Source organism: Contarinia nasturtii, unplaced genomic scaffold (assembly GCF_009176525.2).
Source record: "Contarinia nasturtii isolate CC-2019 unplaced genomic scaffold, AAFC_CNas_1.1 Cnas_scaffold_350, whole genome shotgun sequence".
Taxonomy (NCBI): Eukaryota; Metazoa; Arthropoda; class Insecta; order Diptera; family Cecidomyiidae; genus Contarinia; species Contarinia nasturtii.
Genome location: NW_022197705.1, coordinates 4,634,874 through 4,660,174, shown reverse-complemented (window position 1 = coordinate 4,660,174; position 25,301 = coordinate 4,634,874). Strand labels below are relative to the sequence as shown.

Here is a 25,301-nt window from a genome sequence, read left to right as displayed (position 1 = left end):
CATGACAACCACCGCATTTTTATCGAATGGAATTTTTTATTTTTCTAATTGAATTGGATGCATGTTCTTGCTCTTCTTCTCTTTCTCTCTCGATTTTGGGTCATCTTTGGGTGATTTCATAAAATATAAGAAGAATTTATCTCCCATTATAATACCATATATAGTATCTATTTGCAACATTATTCAGCATGAAAAATGGAACCATGTCAAATTGTTCCAGTCAATTTTGTTGTAATAAAAAAAGCAGCGAAAACAGTGCCAATAGTGTCATAATGGAATTTTTTTTACGCAATTCTGAATTCGGAAGGAAAGAGCCTTTTACATAAAAGATTTTGTCACGAGTATGTCATTGAAAATCATTCTGAATAAGATGTTTTTATTCAAATATTTCGCGTATAGTACTTAACATTTGTCACGTCATTGTGTCGATGTGACCACAAAAGTGCACGTGCATCATTATTTGCTTTTGCTTTCGCGCTAAGTCGAAATGAAAATATATTACATCAATGAACAATCCTATGATAAATGTTTGGTCTATAAATTTTTAATTCGATTTTATATCATTTGAATAACTTTTCCAATTGAATTCAAAATGATGAAAATGATTAGGAACCATAAAACTTAAATAACGATGGAATTTAAAAAAAACGTTCGATGGAAATTTACTGGAGAAAGAAAAAGAGGCACAATGACACGTCGTATGAGTCATGACAGTGTGTATTGATTAAAAAACATGTATGCAAGTGCAACAACCTATTTTTAAACTTATTTCATGCATTCGGAATGAACTGTTCTTTAGAAGCGAAAAAATTTCATTTGTTGCCGAGCCATAAAACGGTTTTTTACAACTTTTTTCCGTGACGACATAAATAAATGTCATAAAAAAGTAGTTGTATATACAGAATTAAAAACATGTATAAACGGTGAACAATAGAAAAGTTTGTTTTATGAATTCTCGAGTTTTAATCCATATGTTTTAACCGATTGAACAAAAGACGCACAAAAGGTGTGAAAGTAAGCAGCCAATTAAACTTACATATATGGCTACTGTTTAAACGTTGCATATTAACTCGATGTATTTCTGATACGGAATTATTTTTAAGGGTGGTAAAATTGAAGACCTGGAAATGTTTTTATTGCTTCTTCTTCAGTCACCTGTGCTTTAACTGTGAGCATTTGTATATTTTCGACTGGCATTAATCGGATCATTCCAATGGGTGTACTTACATTTATTGCGTCACACAGAAACTGTAAACATTACACATGATTCAAACAAATGATGACTTTGTGACATGAGTTCCAGTGATTGTTGACCAAAATATATAAACAATTAGATAAATTTTCATTGCATTTCGCGGTCATTTTCAATTGAATGGAACTAATTAAAATTTATGACACCTCCATTTAAATTTTTGAAATGGGTTCGTGGCCCGGCCAACAATTTCGATCAATTCTCAAGGGAATTTGCTTGCGCCGCTTTCGGTTACTTTTCTAAATTGGATTACTATATGGTAGCACTTTACGAATGAAGTTTTAGCTTGATTGGCGCCACATTTCCATCCATTGACTCATTCGAACAGTGTACTTTTGGCCAATTAGGCGACTTTTTTTTCAATGTTCACTTTCAAAGTCAAGCGATTAGTCTTTGAACGCCAACACTAATTTACCTATTTTATTAAATTAACATTTTTAGAAATGGTATTTTCAATTGTCAAACATAAAATAGAAACAAACCGAATATTCTTGATGGTTTGACGACTTTCTGCGCTACAACATACAGTCGTCTATTTTTGGAAACAATCGCGTGCACTCAAACCACTTTCTGCACACAAAACAAAAACCATTTCTGTAATTGCATAAAAAGGAAAGAAACAAGCCTACACTGGAATGACGTCGCATGAATGTACATTACGTCTCTGCTCGGTTTTCTTTTTATTCTCTTTTGGAATGGCATACAATTTGAATACCACACTCACATACAAAAAAAAAGAGAAGAGAATAACACATTTCTGTATAGAATTGTCAATAAAAACATAACAAGAAAAACGACAGAAAAAAAGAAAAGATAGAGCTGAAACGGTCGTAATCAACACCAAGTAGGATATTTATTTTTAGTAGTTCATGCACTTGTGCTTTGTGCCACGTTTTGTTTATTCTTTCGTTTTGCTGTTGTTTTTTCAGCTTCTCACTGGCTGCCGTTGTGTTTTGCGTTTTCACAATTTTTCGATGTAAACAAAAAAACGATTGTCTTCTCATGCAATATGTCAACCGACTTTCACAGGGTGACAATGAACAATATTGAAAATATGAAAATGTCCATCTTAAAAACCGCATTTGATAAAAACTTATTTATCGATCGGATGCTAGTTTTTCATAACAGCCAATCGTTTCTGTCATCATTTAGAAAATGTCAAGAAATATTATTAAACGAACATTGCGATGATGACGTTCGTTGCGTTAAATGGTGCACACACGCTTCATCGACATTTCGAATCGACAGTTCTACCCACGCTGTTTATTCTCGTCTTTTCTGTACAAAGATGCACATAAACATGCACATTTCTTGGAATCATGTTTTGAACTTCTCTTTTCTCTCCCTTTCACTATTTTCTATATATTCTTTTTTTTCATTTCTCTCCCTTTTCACGTCATTTTCGTTACGGAGAAAATCGTAGCTTCAAAGAACCACAATGATGGCGCCGCTCCTAAAATGCACCATTTAACATGCGATCTAAATGATTTCTTAATATTCGATACAATTTAATTGAAATATTAATTTTTAATGAAATATATGTATATAATTTAGATGAACTTTTTCTTTGAAATCTCGTAAGCGCTCGCGCTTCAAGGAAAAATTATTGCGCGGGTGTGGTGATGGTGATAAAATGTGAAATGTTTAAAACATTTTGGTTTAGACATTGAAATACAGTTACATTTTATAGCTAAATAAATGGGTCGAGTGAGAGAGAGGAAGAGAGCGTACACAAGTTAAAGCATTTATTGCATTTTCTTCGTCTGGCAAATACTGATTTACGACTTTTTCCTGTCGAGCAAGCTATTTGCAAATATATTCACGAAAAAGAAACTTTTCCACTGTAAAAAAGCAACTAGAACATTGTATTCTCAACATACATTTAGAATGCATATTTCAATAAAGCAAGAAAGTTCTCTTTTCCACATATTTTCATTTGTGACATAAAAAAACACCAGAGCTGAATGAATATGTGTCTGTTGCTTCTATAGAAATGATATGATTTATATACGCGCAATTTCGAATGAATTTATTATCTTGACCGATAAAATAAAACACAAACTCATTGTTGAGTGTCATATGGAAATATTGGGAGCGAGCTAGTTTCCGACTCTATGCAAACACTGCTAAATTAATTCAATTGATCAAATTAACATCTTTGAACTATGCGCGAAATGGCAAAATAATGTTAGAGCAAAGCGAAGAAAAAAAAATGAAGACATAACAATCAACGACGATGATTCTATATCGTCATTATTCCATTCTGCTGACTATACGTATACTGATGTTGTGGGACTGTGTGGCTGGACAATTTAAAATGTCAACTCGTGAATAAAATATACACGAGAAAGATTCATACGATGTGCATAAATCAAAGCAAAGCCAATTTGTTGTTTTTTTCCATTCAACGATCCGTTTGAATGATCGTTGATTTTTCGCATTAAATGATCGTTGAGTGAAAGATTGAGATCTTGGCCACCGAATGCACGCACACACACACACACACACACATCACAGATTATTTCAATTAAATCACACGCTCCATCTGCGCTCTATGCAATGAAAATAAAATTCTTCGAATCGTACTCGAAATGAACAAAAATTGATAGTGAAACGACAAACGCGCGCTCGCGCACACACATTCACAAATAATGAATAACAAACGCCGCTTGACTGAATGGTTTATTTTTAAACACAATTTGATATTTTTAAAACGAAATGAGATTATAAAAGTAACAAGTACTAATGATTATATTTTTTTTGTTTGTTCATTCTGTCTCTTTTTTATTCTTAGGTAAGTGCCAACGACAATGCTTTTTTCCTGATTCGTGAACGGCTAGAGCGATAAAGATGAATAGATGTAAAGTATGAAATTGAAATATGTCCGAATCCAAAGTTCGTATCACAAAGTGAGTAAAATGAGAGATTTATCAGTTAAACGAATGAATGGCATGAAATGGAATATGTACGACAAAATATATATGCCATTTAACGTCGCCATTTAATTCAGTTCAAACGAATGACAAAACCGTTTTGTTGATTTGCACCAAGTATCGTTGCTCTTATAACCTTATGTACAACAAAAATAGACGAAAAACCTCATTGCAATTGAATTGAAATGTTTGACGTGTGAATGAGAGATCCAAAGACACCGACACAAACATATACTCATCATATATACTATGTTTCAATCGAATTGAATCGATGACTAATCGATGACTGAATCAGCATCCAAAGTGAATCTTAATTTCGAATTAGAAATAGAATTGCACATGCATACTTTAATCCAAATATTTAATCGTTGCATTGAGAACGAAACAAGATAATAAACAGTGCATGACGTTTACATTCCAAACAAGTGTTCGATAGCAAAAACAGCAACGACAACAACAACAACAACAAAAACAAACGAACAAAAAACTCGTTGAAACGACAGTTGTTATTGTCGTTTCTGTGTTGCACACACTTCAAACGCACAAACAAAACATTTTAGACGAAAAATACTCGCTTTCTCTCTCTCTTTATTGTGCGTTTTTTCTCTATTTGTGTGTGTGTGTCTTTTTTAACATTTTTCATTTGACCGTTTTAAAAATAGAACGAACGTGATTCTTTCCCCGTCCCAAAAACACATTATTCGGACACAAATTTATCATTTTGTTAAATATTAAATTCGACTTGTTGTCATCAAAATATATATACATCTATGTAATAAGTAGTATAGAGATCTTTCATCCGAATGATTATGAAAAGAACGTTATATCACTATTAGAATGGGTGAACTCAATGAACAATTCTCACATTTCGCAATTGATTACACATTTCAAATGCATTGACTCAACTACTATGAGAGTCTCTCAAACTACTATGAAAGTCGCTATCAAATTTTTACTCATGTTCCTTTTTAAGTTTGTGAGAAATGGAGTGCATAAGCAGTTAAAAGTGTTAGCTTGTTGATTCAACAAAACGATGAAGTCAACGAATGAATGTGATGAATTAAAATTGGATGTGCAAGTGGTTTCGATTTTGATTTGAATCATACGTGACAGAAAAGCAGCAACACTTGTTATTCATTCATCGAAATTTTACTACGGGCGCAGATCGTCAATGTTTCGATGTGAGCTTCTACAATAGTCCTCCTTGAATAAAATGACCAAATCGCCCTTCCATTTATATTTCAATTAACTTTCCATATCTGTGTATACTATGCACTATATAGTAACTCTTCATAAAAACCAATCACAATCAATCGATTCTACCAAAAATAAGCACCGAAAAAGTGATTATAGTCAAGTGCTGGCTTTGTTGTTGTAAGCAAAAAAAAAGAGAAGTCAATGATAGTCAGCTGATTGGGTCACATAAATTAGTCAGTCATTTCATTCGCACATGGGCAATCAATGCAAGAGACAGCAGAATCGTCAAAGGCCATCTCAATGACTAATGTATCTCTATTAGCTTGAACATGCCATAACTATTATAAACTGTCATGACCAATGACTCAACACTTCATTTGGCGACTGTTATTTATTTTCAATAGATCGGAAAAGCGCAAAACAGTTGACGTGTATCGGCTTATAAAATTTCCACTCACATTTAAATGCGTTCGGTGAAGACTTAGATAAATAAACACACAGCTGTATTCTATTTGCTTTCAAAATATATATTTCAAATTAATCAAAACAAAGTGCTTAAAAGAACCGTATAATTTGCTAAAATGGTCGCTTAAAACGGTTTGCTTGCACGCAAAAACACACTTAAAATGTGTCACTGTCTCGAAAAGAGTACGCATTCATAATAATATTTACAAGTCAATCAATTTATGAAATTAAACAATTAAATTTATGCGTGACATTTCCTCTTTTATCGTCAATTTTATCAATTAAGCATAGCAACGGCTTCAAACGATCTCACGCAATTTACATTTGAATGCAAAAAATAACAACGTCAGTGAATCTTGGCCATTTGTGCGAGTCATAATAATAATGGTATGAGTGCCAGACGTAACAAGCATTTAAAATGTAGATCAATCGAGTGTAATTTCGGAGTTTTCTTTTCATGGGCCATTGACGAAAAGTTGATATTATAACTATTGAATAAATCGAGAAGAGAGTATGTTATTCAGTGCTTATGGCTGAGTAATGTCTGAATAAAAACATACTCTCCTCTCGATATTTTCAATAGATAAGTATGACGAAGACAAAATTAGCGAAACGCTTTTATTGGTGCATCCAAATATTTCTCGTTTTTATTGAATTTCCATTTATAAAAAGAGATACAGTCAATTACGAAACCGATGGCAATTGGCTTTTGTTTAGTATGATGTCGCCGTGTGGCTTTTTGACTGTTGGCGGGAAATTTATCTTGTGTTTTTTTTTGTTTGTTTCTATTTTATTTTATTTTAAAATAGGCAGATAGCTCTTACTATCTCTCCTGTTCTCTCGCTTTTTTTCTCGCGCGGGCACTCGCTCTTTCAGTGTGTATCAAAGAAATGCATGCCCCGAACAATCAGCTGTATTTGTTCATTGTGAATTTATTTTAGAACCAGCGATATATGTATATCCGAACGACGTTCAGTTCGTTTTGAATCGTTTGATGTTCATTCGCTCGTAATCGTTATTTTTATCTCTTTCTTTCGCATCAGATCATATGCGAATGCGCTAGAATCTCTAATATAAAGGAATTTTCGGTGGTCATCACACCACTGCCCCGCATAGTCACTCTACATCATCGCCGTTGTGTTTACGAGGCCGTTTTACAATATACAAGACATTTTGCGATAAAATGTGTTTGAACTTGTGGCGCCTAAAGTGAGTCGGACAACAGCTTTTATAAAAGCTGCCATTCATTTTGTTCGCACCGACTGAAAACTGCGCGTCCCGAATTCTCGATTTTTGTTGTTGTTATGTTTTCAACAAAATAGTGATGCGTCCGCTCAACGAAAAAAAAAGAAGAAATAATGCAAGAAACAATAAGAGAGATTTTTATGTGGCGTTTTTATTCATTTTTTTCCGCCACACCGTATTATATATGCTACTGCCTCTGATGTGACTGCGCTACGCCATCTTTAACATGCAAATGATTCATGGTACGAACATTTCGGTGCCAATTTAATCTTTACACACATTCACACGATGAACGTCTGTTTATTTTTATTTCCTCACTTCGTTTTCTTCGACAAAATTTTCTCCGCCTTGTTACTAAGCATTCCTCGCTTTGAATTATTTCTTTTATTTTATTTTTTGTGCCTTCTCTTTTTCTTTCAAATATACTATGCCAGTGCATATAATACTAACGCTTCTTAATTTATTCAACGAAAGAAGAAAAATCAAATCGAAATGAACATGAAAATGGCTTTTTAAATCGAAATTGTATTGAGGTATTTATATTGATAGCACTCAAAATGCTAACTAATCGAATTCAAGAGTTATCACCTTGAGTTATTCTTTGCCTCTCCGACTTATGCTGCAGTACAGGTCAAGTAGATCAGAAACATTAACAACTTGAGTTTTGAGTGCGATTCCCGGATAATGCCGGAAAATACTTTTCTCGTACGAATGTTTTACCGAAAATTGAGCAATTTTTCGAAGAAGATTTCCCACATTTTCGAGAAAACGTTCCTTCAGGAACATCTATTTTAAGAAAATGATTCTGCATTCTCCAAAAAAAAATCGATAGTTAAAATTCGTGTATGTGGGTATTAATTAGTGCCGTTTTCAAATATGCGCCAGTTTTACTTTCATTCTTATTTTATGTGCGGTATCTGAAGCGTTTTGATAAAAATTAATAAAAAAAGACGCAAAAATTGTGTGCTCAACATGAATAGTACTTGGAATATGACGGAATTATGTCCTTATTGCAATAAAGACTAAGCATCTCCTGAAGACTGAGATCCGCTGTGTCTTCTAAAGACGTCTTTTAAACAGAATAAAGATACTTTTGAACTAATGCACACAACTGTCAATACGTCATTTCACCTCGGTTTATTGATTCATTGATCAAAAGGACTTTGTCATGGATTTTGCCATGAAATATTAAAAAACGTCAATATCCCCTCATTAGCACTGACGTCGAAAAAACCATGACCACTGTCCGTCGGTCATCTGTCCATTTTTTGCCTTGCAAAATGTATCGTATCGATTAGCACAATGGTATAATAATTAAATATTTAAATGTGTTTACAATCTTCTCGTCCATTATGAATTTGTGCTCAATGTTTGTTTTGACAGTTGTCTCTCAGTGTGAAATGTCCCATGTGTCTCACTATTTTACAATAGTCTAACTCATCGCATCATCGTCGTTCAACTTAATGACTTGTCTTGCTCTAAATTTTATTTTCTCATCGTAATTCGTTCATTCATAAACCCTCTCAAATCGTTCCACTTTCTCTCTTCGAGCTATGTGTGCACTCTCGGGCGCGTGAAATGTAGTTTACTCGATTTTTACTTATTTCTATATTGTGGGTGACTCCATTTATAATCTACGTGCGTGTAAAACTATGTTGATGACTCACCCGATGTGACTCGTATCTGAAACAAATCGAAGTTAATAAAATGTGCGCGTGCTTTTTTTATTTTCAGAAAATAAATAAATAAAATTTGTGTGAATTTCATGTCTGACATCACGAACTCAAGTGGAAACGAACTGTGCCTAATTTAGTGCTAATAATTTTTGCGTAAATCTCATCGATATTTGAGACCAACGATAACGATAAACTTAATTTAGGCGTCTCGTCATCAGTTTTCAGAAATAACAAGCAAAATAACGACGCAAAATACATTGGGGTGTGCACACGCACATTTTTGGCATGTGATAAATAGCGGCGTAGTTAAAAAATTGAAAAAGACCGCTGATCAAGATGAATAATTCATATGACATAAGAATCATCGTTTGTCACTTTAATCGCCATTATCATCTCAATTGATGCCCATTGTGTCTTGAATGGATGGAATTTATTTTAACTTGCAAATAGGACCATTTCTCGGATGAAACCCAATGTACAGAAGACTTTTCTTTAAACGTATTTTACATTTGCCATAAAACAGATAATTTTTTTCATCGATGAGTTTTTACAGTATCCAATTCAAATCCACTGCATGCCTGACTTTATATCCCATTTTACGTCATTTAAAAATGATAGGGAGACGATAAAAATGTTCGCCATTCCCATCAAATCACATGATAATTGATGAAGTCAAGCGTTTTGCGCATTATGACCATCATTTATTGCCGAAGTTGTTATTTTTTTTTCTTTCTCCCGTAACCAATACGATTGACGCCATTGTAATCCAAAATTATCGAGTCATTGTTCACATGAAATGACAGAAAAAAAGATTTTCAAGAATTCTCTTGACGTAATACATTTAAAGCCACTGATAAAGCTTGACTCCCTTTGAGAGTGTTTTTTGTAGCTTTCGTCATCGTACTTAAAATACTAATATAACTATTTCATTTGTTAAACGAGAAAGTGATTTTTTCATAAAATAATAAAGTTCCGATGACGATGTTGTCGAAAAAAGGGCTGAGAATCAGTGTGGCGTTGTCCGCATATGTACACGGCTTGGCAAAACTAAAAACAATTCCAATGAATATAAAATAAAACGTAGCAATTATTCATAATCATTCAAGTGCGGTGGATTTTGAGTAAATATTTGATTATTTTTCTCATGTAAAATACACAACATGAGCCCACCAGTGAGTTGAAAAAACAAAGAAAACAATTGGCAAAGAAAAAACTGAACGAAAACGAATTGAATATAAACGACGGGTTTTTAGATTGAAGTGATATCACTCTATCGCTTGCCGTGAGCCACATACTCGAGCGTTGCTTCTCATTCCAATTTTTGTTGTTGTAACAAGTGTTATCGTATACACCGATAAAATGCTTTGAATTGGTTTGATAAAAATACAAAGCTCATTTATCACACGTATCTAACAGTAGAGAATAAAAGATTGCCTGTGTATGCGAAGTCAGAGCTAAAATCATACATTTCCTAGTATATTGAATAGAAACAGTCGGTCATAACACTCTCCACTTTATTTCCTTTCTTCTTTCGTAAAATTTGTTTGTCATGGTTTTGATAAGAGAATGCAATCGATTTTTGTGGAGCGTACGATATGTGTGTCATTAGATCATGATTTTTTTTTTAATCGGGCCATCATAATCAAGTTTTGCCGAAAGTTTGCTTCTTCTCTAGGTAGATAGATCTTCTATCTCAGATCTTGAGGCCGAATACCAATTTTTTTTGAATGATGTTTTTTTTTCGAAAATTTTCATGAAAACATTTTTCGCAAAAAAATAATTTCGAGAAATTATTCGACATTCCCAAAGCCACAAACCAATTCACTCCGAAATTTCGAAGATTTGCACAAGAATCCCTGTATTTCTGATGATCGTTCTGGTTAAACATGCAAGAACATGATTCGAAAGTGGAAAGATACAACTATCAAGAATCTAGAATCTATGAACTTTGACAAAAAAAATGCGCGTCTCCAAGAGAATAAAAAACAACATTATCATTTCAATATAATATTTCTTTCTTTATTTTTTTCGATTTCTTTTCAATTTGCTTCTCACTCTCTCAAACAATGCCTTCTAATTCACCGCTAAAAGAATGTGAATGAAACGATCTACAAATACTCTCACTCACACATATGCACACCATATGTTGTGTGTACAATGAAATCATCGTGGCGATAATGTCGGTCATAGTCGTTCATTTCGCACACATTCAACGCTGTTTCTATATAGATATCGAAATTTTACTGTAGGTCTTTGATCTCTGTCTCTCATTTTTATTCCAGAAACATATACCTTTCTAAAACAAAATTCCAGAACATTTTGCAATTTGCTTGTTTGCGCTCTCAATGGGTCATTGTCGCTGACCAAATTTGGAAAAGATTTCGTTTCATATTATACAGAATTTTTTATGTCAAATTGAATGCAAAACGAGATTTGAACTCATTCTAATCATCGCAAACGGCGCACAGCACTTAAATAGTGCAAATGCACTCTCGAAATATTTCATGATTGAATTGAAATGAATAAATTTTCGAATTGAAAACTAACATGGCATTTGTTCAGCGAAACGCATTTCAAACATTCCACATTAACACGTTCATTGATTTCTCATAATAATAATAATTTACGTTATAATTAGCATTGCATGCGAGCGAGCAAGCATTCTCGGAATTGATTCGAATGTATGTGTGTATGCATTGTTGTGTTTGGGTTGTGGCAAGTTCAAATCCGTCAATATAAACCCTGTGTACTTTTGCTGAGTATGCATGTATGGAAAGCTTGTATCGATTTTGTTTTCTTGTTTGCCTCACACGTGCAGACTGGTTTTTTTCACTCAAATTTGTTTAAAATCAAAATCAATGATTCCAGTTGATATTGTGTCGTTAAGTTTTTGGCTTCAATCAAATGCAAATTCACATTTTTTTGCTTCGCACAACATTCACATATTAAACGTGGTTAGTGCTGAAATGACAATTTATTCGAAGATGCGACACAATCATATTCAACGACAACAAAAAAAAAAAACGACGAATATTTTTTTAAAAAGAATTTCAAGGTCGCTAGGTAGATCGTATCTGGTTTTCGTGTATATTTCTCCAAAAAAAATATTTTAGAAATTCTCATTAGTGAGATGATGTAATGAATTTGTTGTTAATTTAATTGTGTGAAGAATGATGATCACATTTGGCTTGTTTACTCCGAATAAATAAATGCCCGAAAGCTTGACAACCCTATGTGATGTCTTTTTGTTACCGTTTCTTTCGTCCGTGTCTATTATTTCAAATTATATGCAAAATGTTGTCACCTTGAACTTCAAGAACTTCAATGGAAAAATAAAACACGAAAGATCTTTTAATTCACATTTCATGTTGCGGCTGAATTTTTATTTAAAACCACAATCAATAAGTTGTGCTCTGAGACTTGGCTAGCGATTGAAGTTTCCGCTTTCAACTACTATTCTCTCTATCTTTTTTTGTCATATCCTTGTTTTTGTTGTGACATTACAATTGCCACGCGAATGAAAATCTTTTGATTCTTTTTTGTTGCCTGTTGTTCAAGGGTCGGCGACACATGCCGAAAAACTGTTTCTTTTCTTCCGGTTCCCACAGTAGTGAAATACATTCGCGTGTATGCTGACGATGAATACAGAACTGACCATGAGTAGGCGTGCATGCATTAAAATACCTATATATACTGCACTGTCACACGCACACCAAAGTATACGGCTTTTTAACGTCAGACAAATTGAAATCAGAAAAGATAGAGAGAATGCCAAAAACAAACCAGTATATTTTAGTCAATTTAATATGCATACTTTTGTGAGTGTTTATGTGTGTGTGTGTGTGTTTGCACCGCGACGAATGCGGTACGGAAACACGAAAAAAATGGAAAGTGTCTGCTGTTGTTGAACGTAATTCCATTTCTCGCTGTGAGCGGTATATTTCCTTTCAATTAAAATGAAACCAACAACTTTATAAATTATATTGAAAATTAATGCGTTCGATATCTTTATATCAGCATCATCGCATGTTACTTGTACGTTAATCTTCTCTCTTTCGATGACAAAAACAAGTTCAGTTACTATTTAACCATATTCTCGGTCGATTTCTCTTCTCTCACATGCACTTCATGTACAAGAACATTTATTTTATTCAATATTGATGAAGAGCAGAAGAGAGGGGAGAGAGTGAGAAAGTTAAAGGAGCAATGAGATAGAAAGAGAGAGCGGAAAAAGAAAGGAAGGTTCAGTGATCAGTTTTCAAGATGCATCAAAATCGGAATGAATAACCTTGCCAAAAAGTAATTAGTTCTTTCAAATGAAAAACTCACTGAAGCTTGAATCAAAACTTATATATTTATATATTTTTTCGAGTAATGGACAGGCGTTGCTTAGCGCACCGACTAATTGAAAATGATTTGGTAATTAAGTGGGATTAGCGAAATACTTTAAGTGCGAATGTTTTGTTTATTGATTTCGTTCAGTGATGATTGTTTTAGTTTTTGAACACAGATTAACTGCTTGTCGAGTTTTTAAAGAGCTCATCTTCACTCTGTATAGAACACGACCAATAGAACACTTCTCTTGCTTTATTATGGATGATTCAATGAATATATTTGAATTTGCGATTCATAAATTGTATATCTTCTACAGAAGTCTCTTTTCTATGACAAACAATGACCAAATGTGAGTTCCATGCCAATATAATCAAGAGTGGCTTTTATTATTAAAATTTCATTTAACGACTTTAAAATTGGCGGTGACAGTAGCGAAGAAGGCCAAACAAAAAAGCAAATAAATTCAGAACAGCAAACAAAATATATTACTTCACAATATTTCTATCTTTAAAACTATTAAATTTCAACAAATGATGCAATTAATTATTCGCTTTGATTCATGCATTGCCATCTCTAGTTAAATGTATTGTGTGGTGTGTGTGTGTTCGTTTGTTTGTTCGTCCAATCGTTTCTGGCACCTCTCATTCATTGAGAATTTGTCATGAAAATTACTATCATAACCATTTGATATTATTTGCTAAACATTAGTTAATCTACACATTCACATGATACCACATCTACATCTTCCGACGATACATTCCGATGACTATAGATCGAAACAAACACACCAACGAGAGTGAGCGAGAAAGAGCAAAAGTGATTTGGTAAAGCCCGCAAATATAATCTATAATATATATACATATAGTGTAGCAATTTGAAAACCGTTTACACATGTATAAAATTCAATCCAACATCACAAATGATGTAGAAGTTGAAAACGATTCACTCGTGTTCTACGCAATTGTATTAGTCGTATATGTGTGGACGACTCTGTTTTATTCCTCAAACCTTGAAATGTGGGCAATCAAGTAGACAGATATTTTTTATTGTCTGTAATTTAATTTTACACATTTTCCTTCTCAGTTTTTTAAACTGCGTATAAAACAGCGACTCTCAACAGGCAAAAAAAAAATTATTGGGCTTAATAATCATGCCATTGCGTCGTCAATGATAACGAATTAATAGTTGGTGATTCGGCCATTCGCCACCAGATGTAGTCGAATAGTAAACCTCACATCACCACTGTTTACTCGAAACCTCATAACATCGGCTCTTAGTCATACACATTGTCGTCATTTGTTCAACGTATCACGTTTTTGGGACAATGAATTTTCTGCGACGCAAAAAAAGCCAGTACCCAGCAATTGCAATGTGTCTATTTTAGCTTTTCGAAAGCTACTTCTGTTGTATGGTTTCAAGCGCGAGGCTTGTTGGACTTCAAATGTTAACTTAAATGTTTCAAGTTGCGATTTTGACTCGAACGTTTCAAGCTTAAACTTACAGATGGCAGTTTTTTTAACACAATTTTTCACTCATTTCACTTTCGGTTACTCAGTGTAATATTTGAAATGAGTAGAATTACTGTGTGACATAGAAAGACTGTAACGTGTAACAAATTTTGGAGTTAGCATGTAGTTCGTAGATGAAGCGATTTAATACGGTGCGCTAAAATTCGTCGTGTAACTCTTTCAAGGTGAACGAGAACGTGAAAGGTGTTTTATCTCATTTCAATTTATTTCCCCACAGTTATTCATTCCAGAATTTACTACTCGATTATATATGAAATGATCGATCTACGTAGAGGGAAAAACGATGTATTTTTAACTTGATAAATTTAGACTGAAATTGCATGGAGCGCGTGAAATAGAGAAAAACACATATGTACTTCGTGTCTGATATCACATCGATCAAATTGATTATCGAGTATGTGCGAACAGCACATTTCAAATAGACATAAAAATAAGAACTAATTAAGATTACAGACAACCATATTTAACCGACATTAATCGATGTATTACATGTTCTAAAATTATATATGGTTGTTTTGCATGCCTAATTCCGTTGCTTTTGTAACTTTGGTTAAAAGTAAATATCATTTGTATTTGTTTTTTTCATTTCATATGTATTTCATTTGAGTTCTATTCGGTTTATAATTTCAATGGATAATTAAGTGCAAATGGCAGGTTTTACTTAGTTTTCAAACGGCAACCACAACAATAACACACACTGTAAATATATGAATACGGAATATTTATTATTATTTATTATGCAGTCGATTTAGATGCATACGATTGAACAGGAACTGTCATTCGGGGATGATCGCTAACTTTTTCATTTTTCATTTGAAATTATTAATTAAATTGACATGCAAAAAATCATTTAAAAGTACAACTTACAATATTTAGATTGTAAAAAATGCATAAGTTAATAATTGTTTCATGAAATGAAAAGGAAGAATAACAAACTCCTTTTCGGAGAGTTAGAGTTATATATCCGGTCAAGAGGCAAATAAAAAAATGCGCTTTTTTGTGAAAGTATTCCCCTTCACTTTGTTCCATTCACCACACATTGAACTGAATAGAAAACGAGAATAGTGGTATGACATTTTTAAATATGCGACTACCGATCGATTCCATAATGCAAACGTCGATATCAATTGTCGGCTTCGTTCTGCGGTGTGTCTCCCACTTTTCGAATGTACAAATGCCAATTAACTGCAATTGATTTCGATTAAATTGTGGTCAACGACAACGACAACTACGGAAGGGAATGTATTAGAAAAAGAGCCAGTTTGGTCGAGACGGAACCAAAATGAATCTTTTCACCTTATCAGACACAATTTAATAACAAATATGTGACAATATTGATTTTTTTGCATTTAGCAATACTGAACCCATTTTAGATGCAACCGGTATATTTGAGTGAATATCGAGTCTTTTATTGAATTTTACTTAGATCTCTGCAAAAGATATATATCCGATGCAAACAAAATTTAAACCAGATATAAACATGGAGTCACTTTAGTTGATGTTCCAATTAAACACACAACAGCGACGGGACAAAAACGTATTTTTTTTTCAAGTAAGCGCACAAAGGTGACCTTGACATTGAATCATTCCCTTGGTGTGTATGTATCAAAATCCGTGATGTGTTCTTTTTCTACACGTGTTCGACTTATTCGCTCTCTCATGCGCTCGATATTTGGATTCCATGTATGTTTACCGGGATGATTATGTAATGCTTTCGCATTCTTTTCCCCTTACATATTTGACAACATTACCAATTCCCATCGTCATCATTGTTTACGAAAAAAAATTCGGCCTGCGATGCGAAACATAGTTGTTTACATTATGTATTGTACGTTGTGCGAGTGGCTATGTTTTTATGTAATATTCTTTTATATGCAATGGTTTTCTTGAGGTTCGCTTAAGAATGTCTTGATCGTTTCAAATTCTACGGCGCAATTTCAGCGCCTTGTACATTTTTTTTTTTTTTAAAGAGGAATTTTTTTTCGAAGAACAAAAAAAACGCTGTGGAAAAAGAAACAGAAATCAAAGAAGAATTACAAAAACACTTTTTTCGAAACATTTTAAATGGATTGTGAGTGTTTTTTATTCTTCCATTTACAACAATTGCTTTGTGTCGAATGGGCTTTGAATCGATTATTATTGTTTTTGGCTTGACCATTTTTCTTCGTGCCTCTCAATTTTCAACCGTGATTATGCGATATTGCGTTGTAGCTTTAAAATCGGAGCGAAAAAAAAGTAAGAGTGATGTGTGGATTTATCGTTCTGAACAAAAAAAAATCGCGTTTGAAAAGCAGAAAAATAAAACAAAATTAAAACAAATGAAACAAAATTGAATATGTATTTATTCGGTTCTATTCGTGTACAGATTCGTGTACGAAAGCCTAATTGTATAGTATTATTACTGATATATTTGTATATTTAGATTTTTTCTTATCTCGTACAGAGATTAAAACTCACAAGCATTCATTTGAAGTTGAATCGCTTCGGACTCCTACTTAATTAATGTATTTTTTCAAATTTGAAAAACTTAATGATTATACACAATGTTTGTAATTTATTTACAGCCAAAGTAACTGAAATTTAAATGACTTTTCGAGCTGAATCATTTCGATCAAACTAATGTTTTTCGAATAAAAACACGAAACAAAACTGTAAAATGCAATCAAGAAAGGCAGTTTGAAATCAAACTAGTTTTCTATTGGATGAATTTTGAGTGCTAAAGTGATGAATCAACACAAATTCTTCAAATGTTATTTTGTTTTTCTTTTATTTTCTGTTGTTGTTCATGTTGCGCTCAACGGATGAAATGTGAGATTGTCACATTTCTACATGCAACTGACGATGCATCGTTGACGTCATTCATCGTGAATGCATAAAACGAACGATTGCAAAATGAAATTTCAAAGTTGAATCTGCAATCAAAGCAATGTATTTCGATTGGCCAATTATTGAAAATTGTTCAGTTATCTTCTTCTTAATTTCTCATTAAAATAATACAAAGTTCAAAAGCGCATCGACAAAAGAGTTTCAACCCGTTGTTTGATTTGTAAATGGGGGGGAAACTAATATTCTTATGCCTTGTTATTTCTGAACTGAACAAATAAGACCCCATTAAAAACAGAAACGATCAAAACACTTTTGTCATATCATTCATCCCATTCAATAGATGTGAAAAGAGACGACAATTGGTCTAGATATATATAGTGTTATTTTATCAATAAACAAACCTTCAAAGATGTTTACGTCGTTTGAAGAAAATAAAATAGATTGCATGAATTTCTGTGTAAATGTTTATGATCGAAGCGAATAGCTGAATGCCTTCGTTGTTTATATCGGTTTTTATTCATTTATTTGCATGTTTTTCACAAGTCTCGATATGTACATACGATCAATGATTATTATCATTATCGGTATTGCATGCTGAAAAGTGTTTTTCATCCAATCAATCTGCGTGCACACTGCCATTTGAATTAAACTATAATCACAATGGGTCGATTCAAAAAAGAAGGAAGAGATAGAAGGAGGAACGCAACACGATACATTTTCATGTCATTCAGTCACACTAACACACGAATAAAAAGTGGCTAATTTAATTTTCTAGGAACTGTTCATTGCGAATATTCGTTTATGACTTTCTTCTTTCACGATGCTGTTGTTTGTTTTTGAGCTTGCGCTTACTATCTCTGCCACCAGAGAGTTTGTTGTTTTTCCACCTGCCAAAAGGGAGAAGGAAATAAAATCAAGAAATAGAGGTTGATATTTATTAGGTTAATAGTACTGAACTGAAAGAGTAAAAACAGCACAAGATTCATACGAAATAGTCCCGATGAGGCATTTAATTTCATGTGAAAATGGTTCGTTTATGCGCCACTCTCATATATACATTATGTGCCTGTTTCTTATGAATTTCATTGAGAAATCCGTGCACAGCGAAACTTTTAAAATAAATCGCTGTGTTTTCGTGGTAAAATTATTATGATTGCATGTATATAATGACAAAGGCACATCGCGTCGCAATGTAAAATACCGAATAAAACAATGTGAAACAAAAAACCCCAGCTTGCAATTTTGCGAGGAATGTTTTGTGTTCAACAACATAGAATGGCGTATATACACATATTAATGAACTGAATGTTTGCCATTCAACGTCACCTAATAGTTGTTTCGAAGTTTGCGTGTCGGTAGCGTTTCATTTCCAGTTGAAAAAAAAAACAACTACAAAACAAAAACATCTCGGCAATTTCTATGGGTTTAAGTGGTTTATAGCGCGATTTTGAACAGCTTTGCAACAAATACATCGTATATTCACAATTGTGCAGTGGCATGCACGGGAATTTATCGATTTTTCATCCTGTGAATTTATATTTATATGATTCATATTTAATACATTGCTGCAATGGGGAGCCATTTCCGTTATGCAATTCATATTGGTTGACGGTGCTGCTGTTGTTGTTTATGAGGGAGAAGACTCAGGTGAAGGATGCACAAAACGAGTGTAACAGAAATTAATTGACATCATCTGTTTTGTTGTCAGTGATAGAGAAAACGATATGATACACTTGGTGCTAATGAAAAGGCCTAGTTTCACTCTATGCTATTTGGTATATATCTTTGCTATTGTCGCATACCCACATTCTACACGTTACAAATCTATTTTTAAAACGATCATGTATACGTGCACTTTAAAAGGGAATGTCATGTGAAAATCAACTTGCATGCCGAAGATACGATCTCCCTTTAGACGGGAATCATCGGAGCGAATCGAAAAATAGTGAAAAATAATAGAGACACTATGCCTCCTATTGATTAAACATATAGAATTGGCGATTCTGTCTACCGAAATGATTGAATTTGTGAAGAAACCGCACACCGCTCGTGGTCTCTCGCTCTCTCTCTCTCTCTGTGTGTGTGTTTTCATTTCTTCGCCATTTTCAATAACAAACGAAAGAGATGCGTCCTTGCTCTGATTTTTGTGTCGGTCTCAAATATAATGCTTTCTTGATTGTATTTAACGCGATGAAACTCAATTGTCAATTCGAATAGAGACGGGCATATGGCAAGTGACATCGGCTATTTGTATTGTTTATTCATAATAATTTGTATAGAACGATCGACTTGTCGCTAACGAACTATTTTTAAGCGAAAGTATTTTGACATGCACCCTTGCTAATTAATATTGGCTTAAGGTTTGCAAAACTCGTTCGATTCGAGGTATTTGAATATAGCATTCGGAAATACTTTGACTGTGGATTGATTGAATTGGGTTGCTTAACATTTGGATCTCTTTCAATTTCTACTTTGCTCCAATGCCATATTTTGTCAAATGAATGAATTGTTAATTGTTCTTATTCTTCTCGTTTCAGGTATGTATCGACGAAAATGTTGTTCATCAATTTGTAAGTATGGAAGTTTATATCCATTCGCGAAAGCTTAACCGGGAAAAGTGAGCGCGCAAAATGAGCTTTTTTGATGCCTTTTAAAATGCCATTTGGCATTGTTTTATTTTCCTCATTTTCGTTGTGTAGTTTTTCTGCCATTTGCAGACATGCAAGCAAGAAATTTTAATTCTATTTAAATCCGTGTTGTGTATACGACGGTCGTCGTTGATTTTTCATTCGATATTCAAACACACCACTGACTCAACGAAATGTAATCCTGCTTTTATTTTGTTTGGTTTTTTTTTTTTACATCGGATTTCATCGAGTTTGGCAAGTTGCCACATTCTGCAATGTGGTTCATTGTTTCTTTCATGGTTTTTTTTAATACTATTTTTTTTTTGTTTCTCGTCTAAATAAAAGAACATGGTCGAAGTGCTACGCTCTTTGTTGCTTAATTCCTTTTTCCATTTGCAAATTTCTCTTTTGAGTTTTTCGCCTTGCTCGCCGTTTTTCTTCGAAAGATTTTTGTTGTTGTTGTTGTTTTTGTTTGTGATAGGCCTAGGGGGAATTATCTATACGTTTATACGGTTTATACTCAAGTATTTTATACCGAATATACTATAAATAGATGAAGACATCGCAAGTATGCCGCATATACGCTGCATATATGCGTATAAACCATATATATACGGAGTTATTTGCAAATATTATTTGCAAATATTCTTCGGTATATACGGTTTATATTCTTATACGCAGCATATTCGTTTCTTATTTTATTCGATATTTTCCCCTAGTGATAGGCACAATGCACATACAACTCTAACAAGCACGAATAGCGTAAATATCACTACTCTTACAGTTCGATGGCCTTCTTTTTCTCGTTTTGTTTTTCCTCGTCGACACCATGTATAAAAAAACACAGAATGAAACACAATCACACACACACACCCACATCATCATATTTGGTAGATGTAAGACCAATGCAAATGATTGATCGATGTTCAACTTGATTTTCGATGTTTTTCAAATGTTTTGCACGTCGTTCCATTTTACCGCTGCACATTTTTGCAGGATTTTTGTCCCTTTGTATAGAAAAAACGAGAATAACAAATGTAAAATGGATTCAAATAGATGTACTTTTTCTGTCGATCCTCTTCAAAATGCATATGGATGGTTTTTATATAAGCCAGCCAGAGCATATACTAAGCATAGATATATATCCTGGATATTTTGTCAGTATCCGATATTCATTCGAGCCAGACTTTAAAATAGAGTGAAAACAATAGAAGTTATTGTTATAGTGATTGTAGTATATTTTTTATACTTAGACCTGTAACAATCACTTCTATTGTTTTCACTCTATTTTAAAGTCTGGCTCGAATGAATATCGGATACTGACAAAATATCCAGGATATATATCTATGCTTAGTATATGCTCTGAAGCCAGCAAAACTTTAATTTATCCTCGTTTTTTTATTGTTAAATACTTTGACACTGAGATGAATCGACTTTGAGATGAAACTTTAAATATCATGAACAATCAAAAGAAAAGGCTGAGTTTTTCGTGAAAATGACGAAACAAATAAGTTTTAAGCGTCTAGACTTTGCATAAATTCAGCTTAGAGTAACGGAAGACACAGTAAATTTACATGTGAAACTTTGGATTTAAAAAAATTGTAAGTTCCATCTCAAGAGTTGTTCATGAATGCCTGAATATTAGAGAGTCTATAATTGATTCATGAGTAAAAAGTAGAGTAGAACCCTTCGATGTATTCAAATTCCTCGTAAATTTCGTTTAAGTTATATTTTGTTCGATTTTCTTATAATTTTATTTCTATGATTTTTTTTCTATTTTTTATTTGTATTCTTTTTTCTCTCTTTTTAAAAATTAGCAGTAATTCGAATGAGATAGAATCTCAATTCTTTGTTCTACCGTTAAATGAAATCACATTAGAACCGAGAGAAAATGTTTATACAAATATGGTAATACAAAATCCATTAGAAATTCCCACAAATTTAGCAACAGTCACAAATGCAGCAAATGAATTGCCACCATACACTAATTATGTTGCACAAAGTATGGATTATAATATGTATCGATCAGGCTCTCAACCATTGCCATCATCATCGTATACAACACAATCGTTAACAACCCCAATAAAAGGTATCATTCCAAGATTGCAACGCGAAGAATCGGAATGTATTCCAATACCTGGTCGCGCACAAAGTCATGATGATATTCGTATGATAGGCAGTGGCAGCGGTTATAATTCACCGATTTCGAATTATTGCATTAGCCCGAATAGTCCACGCGGACAATATATGTATGGTTGTTCGCCGGTCGGAATGAACGCATCACCACCGATCAATTACAATAATTCGTATCTTTCGACAAGAGGTGGTCTCACCGTTGCACGTCGTGCACTCAGTCGAGCCACATCACCACTGTCAAGCAGTGTACCAAGCAACACCTACATCACCAATGCACAAAAATTCAGTTCCAGTTCAAACAACCGAAACATTGCTGCCAGTAGTAACAATTGCAGCAGGTCAGACCAAATAGTGTCCTTTTCCATACACACAAAACATACGCACACAAACAATCAATACGAAGATTGACCGTTATATTCTATATATTTATATTCTAATTGTGATTGTTGCAAAAGTTAAACTTAACTCTCTGCTATTCATCATTTGTTTATATCATCAACGTTCATTTTTACTCTTCTGTTTTTTTTTCAATTTACTTTTTATTTTAACTGACATTGAAGAGCATTTGTGCAAAGAACATTTAAACACACATTTTTAAAACAGTTTTGATCATATCGGTTGTGGTTATCATTATCTTTGAAGTTTGTCTTCCATTTCGAATCAGAGTTTCTGAAGCTTTTGGCAAAGAAAAAAATCGAAAAAATTGGCAAAAAACTCTAGAAAAAGACGTGCTAATCTCAAGACAATGAGTACGTCTTTAACTTGAAAACCCATAACGGTAATTTGAGACATCATACTTGTGGCTTCAAAAACTCTGAATTTGGTTTGTGGTTTATCGTTATTTTAAGTAAACTAATTGTAAATATTATATTTATAGCGCTATAATTTATGCTCGAAAGCATTCATTTTCAGATCGCAACTTTTATTTTCGCATCCATTCATTATCGTTCATTGAAATTTCTCTTTGAAGGATTTTATCACTGTTTTTTTTTTTTGCATATGAATACAAAAAGCACTAAATAATTTTTGTTGCATTTTTGAATGAGATGAAATCATAAACCAAGTAAGCCATAAAAATGCATTCAACCGTCCCTAATTACGACTATATTATGTTTGTTTCTTTAAGCTGGAGTGAGAAAACATGTTTTTAACTTCGTGCATCGAGATCTTTCTCCAAAAAAAAATTGCTCAGCTGTAAAATGTTTGCGCAAAAAAACCGTGCCTTTCCTTTTTTTTCGGTCGAACAAATAAAAAAGAATATGACATCACTTTTTGAGTATAGTTGCTAAATATGGCCGACCCATCAAAAGCACAATCACATAAAATGTTTTCGAAAACGTGTGCATACATACAGGCATGAGTGAACGAGGATACCAGTGTTTTTCGTTTTTTCTTCTCTCATCGTGTAGCGACTTTCGCACAAGCATATGTGTTCGAATGCATATACTAAAAATGGTGTTCTTTGTCTGGATATAAATCGTCGTCATCGTTCATTTTTAGATGTTACACTATAAAATCGTGCTTAAAGCGTGATCTGACTCGATACTCGCACAACAGGTCTACAATATGTGTAATATTTTTCTACAGGGAAAAGTAATCATAGCAGCAAAGAAGAGAAAAAAAAATTCATCATCAATTTATTCAAGCTCATCTATTCACTATACGTCATTATCAAAATGAGAAGCAAATAAATTAGAATATAAAAGTCTGCCATCCCGAATGGATGAAACAAAAAACCGGATTTACTTTGCACGATAAAAATTTACAGTACATACACGCGCGCTCGATTCGCGTCATTAATCAAAACAATTAGAGGTATACATATGTTCAGCTTGTTTGGTTTCACAATCTGGGCCTATGTGGATAGTAAATAGAATCTGACAGCAAACGCTGGAAAACAGATTGTAAATAGAAACCGAAACATTTTTTTTAAATGGACAAACTCGATTTTAATCAAGTTTTGAGTGATTTTCTTCTCTCTCTCTCTTTACATATTTTTCAATCGTTGCTTTCGCACACATATGCGAAAAATCATATTGATACAAATTTGATGATTGTTTGGAAACGTGCACGTGCACTAATACATTCTAATGTCAAAATAGAAAAATAGGATGTTTTTTGTTAGAATGTGCTACTGTTATCGTTGTTTACACATTCTTTTTTTCTTCTTTCAAATCGGTTTCCTTTGCACCGCAAGCAGAGCGAAGAAAAATAATATAGTTTGTGCGTTCTAAAAAACGCTAATCTTGATCTATGTAAAATCCAATCGAACAAAGTTCTTTTCGTTTCATATCAACATTCCCGTGCAAAAAAAAATCGTAAATTGGCTGTACATAACAGACACAAGTAAATTCCTTTGTTTATATACATTTATATACACATTCGTTTCTTTATGTGTTTTTTGATAAATCAATGGCAATGAAAATTTTCGGTTAACCGCACCACGCGAATCGTGTTTTTTTTAAGAATCCTTAAATTTGAGTGTTTCGGCTTATATACCTTCTTGACGATTCAGAGGATTCAAACGAAAAGCCGGCAATCTTAATTATCACATGACTTTGGCTTTTGTTATCACCATTTTTAGTGTTTGTTCCAGACAATATATTGAACTAACTGGTCAGTTGAGCTGACAGTACGTTAGCCAGCTAAATGGACTCAAACAATAGAAGTTATTTTTATAATGAACAATCACTTCTATTAAAACAAGAAAAGTGATTCATCATTAAAACAATAACGTCTATTGTTTTAGCCCATTTAGCTGGCTAACGTACTCTCAGCTTAACTGACCAGTTAATTCAATATATTGCCTGGTTTGTTCGACATATTAATTTATTGCGCACGCACACAGACTGATTTCGCATCAATATCAAGCTCTTGTCTTCTCTATGTGTCATTAGTTTAATCTGTGATGTTTATAGTTGTTTATGTGCACATACTTGTCGCAATCTAGTTGCGTGCTTATGGTACATTCGCTACGATATCTGAATATATCTATTTGAATGTACGTTAGCTTGTTTTGGCATTAAATTTCACATTCAATATATTATGTGGATGTACTCATTTCTCTTACATACGAACAC

At 33.4% G+C, this 25,301-nt stretch overlaps 1 protein-coding gene across 4 annotated transcripts in view; it reads left to right on the top strand.

The window, feature by feature from the left end:
- LOC116338029 (protein bunched, class 2/F/G isoform-like) overlaps positions 1-25,301 on the top strand; it is an 87,937-nt gene that overhangs the window by 9,134 nt on the left and 53,502 nt on the right. For 2 of the 4 annotated variants that reach the window (XM_031763063.1, XM_031763061.1), the window contains exon 5: positions 21,903-22,559. The exons of 1 other annotated variant lie outside the window; for it this stretch is intronic. In XM_031763063.1, coding sequence (XP_031618923.1) covers positions 21,903-22,559 — 657 coding nt within the window. The remainder of the gene's footprint in view (positions 1-21,902; positions 22,560-25,301) is intronic. One more of the 4 variants, XM_031763062.1, reaches the window with a different exon arrangement.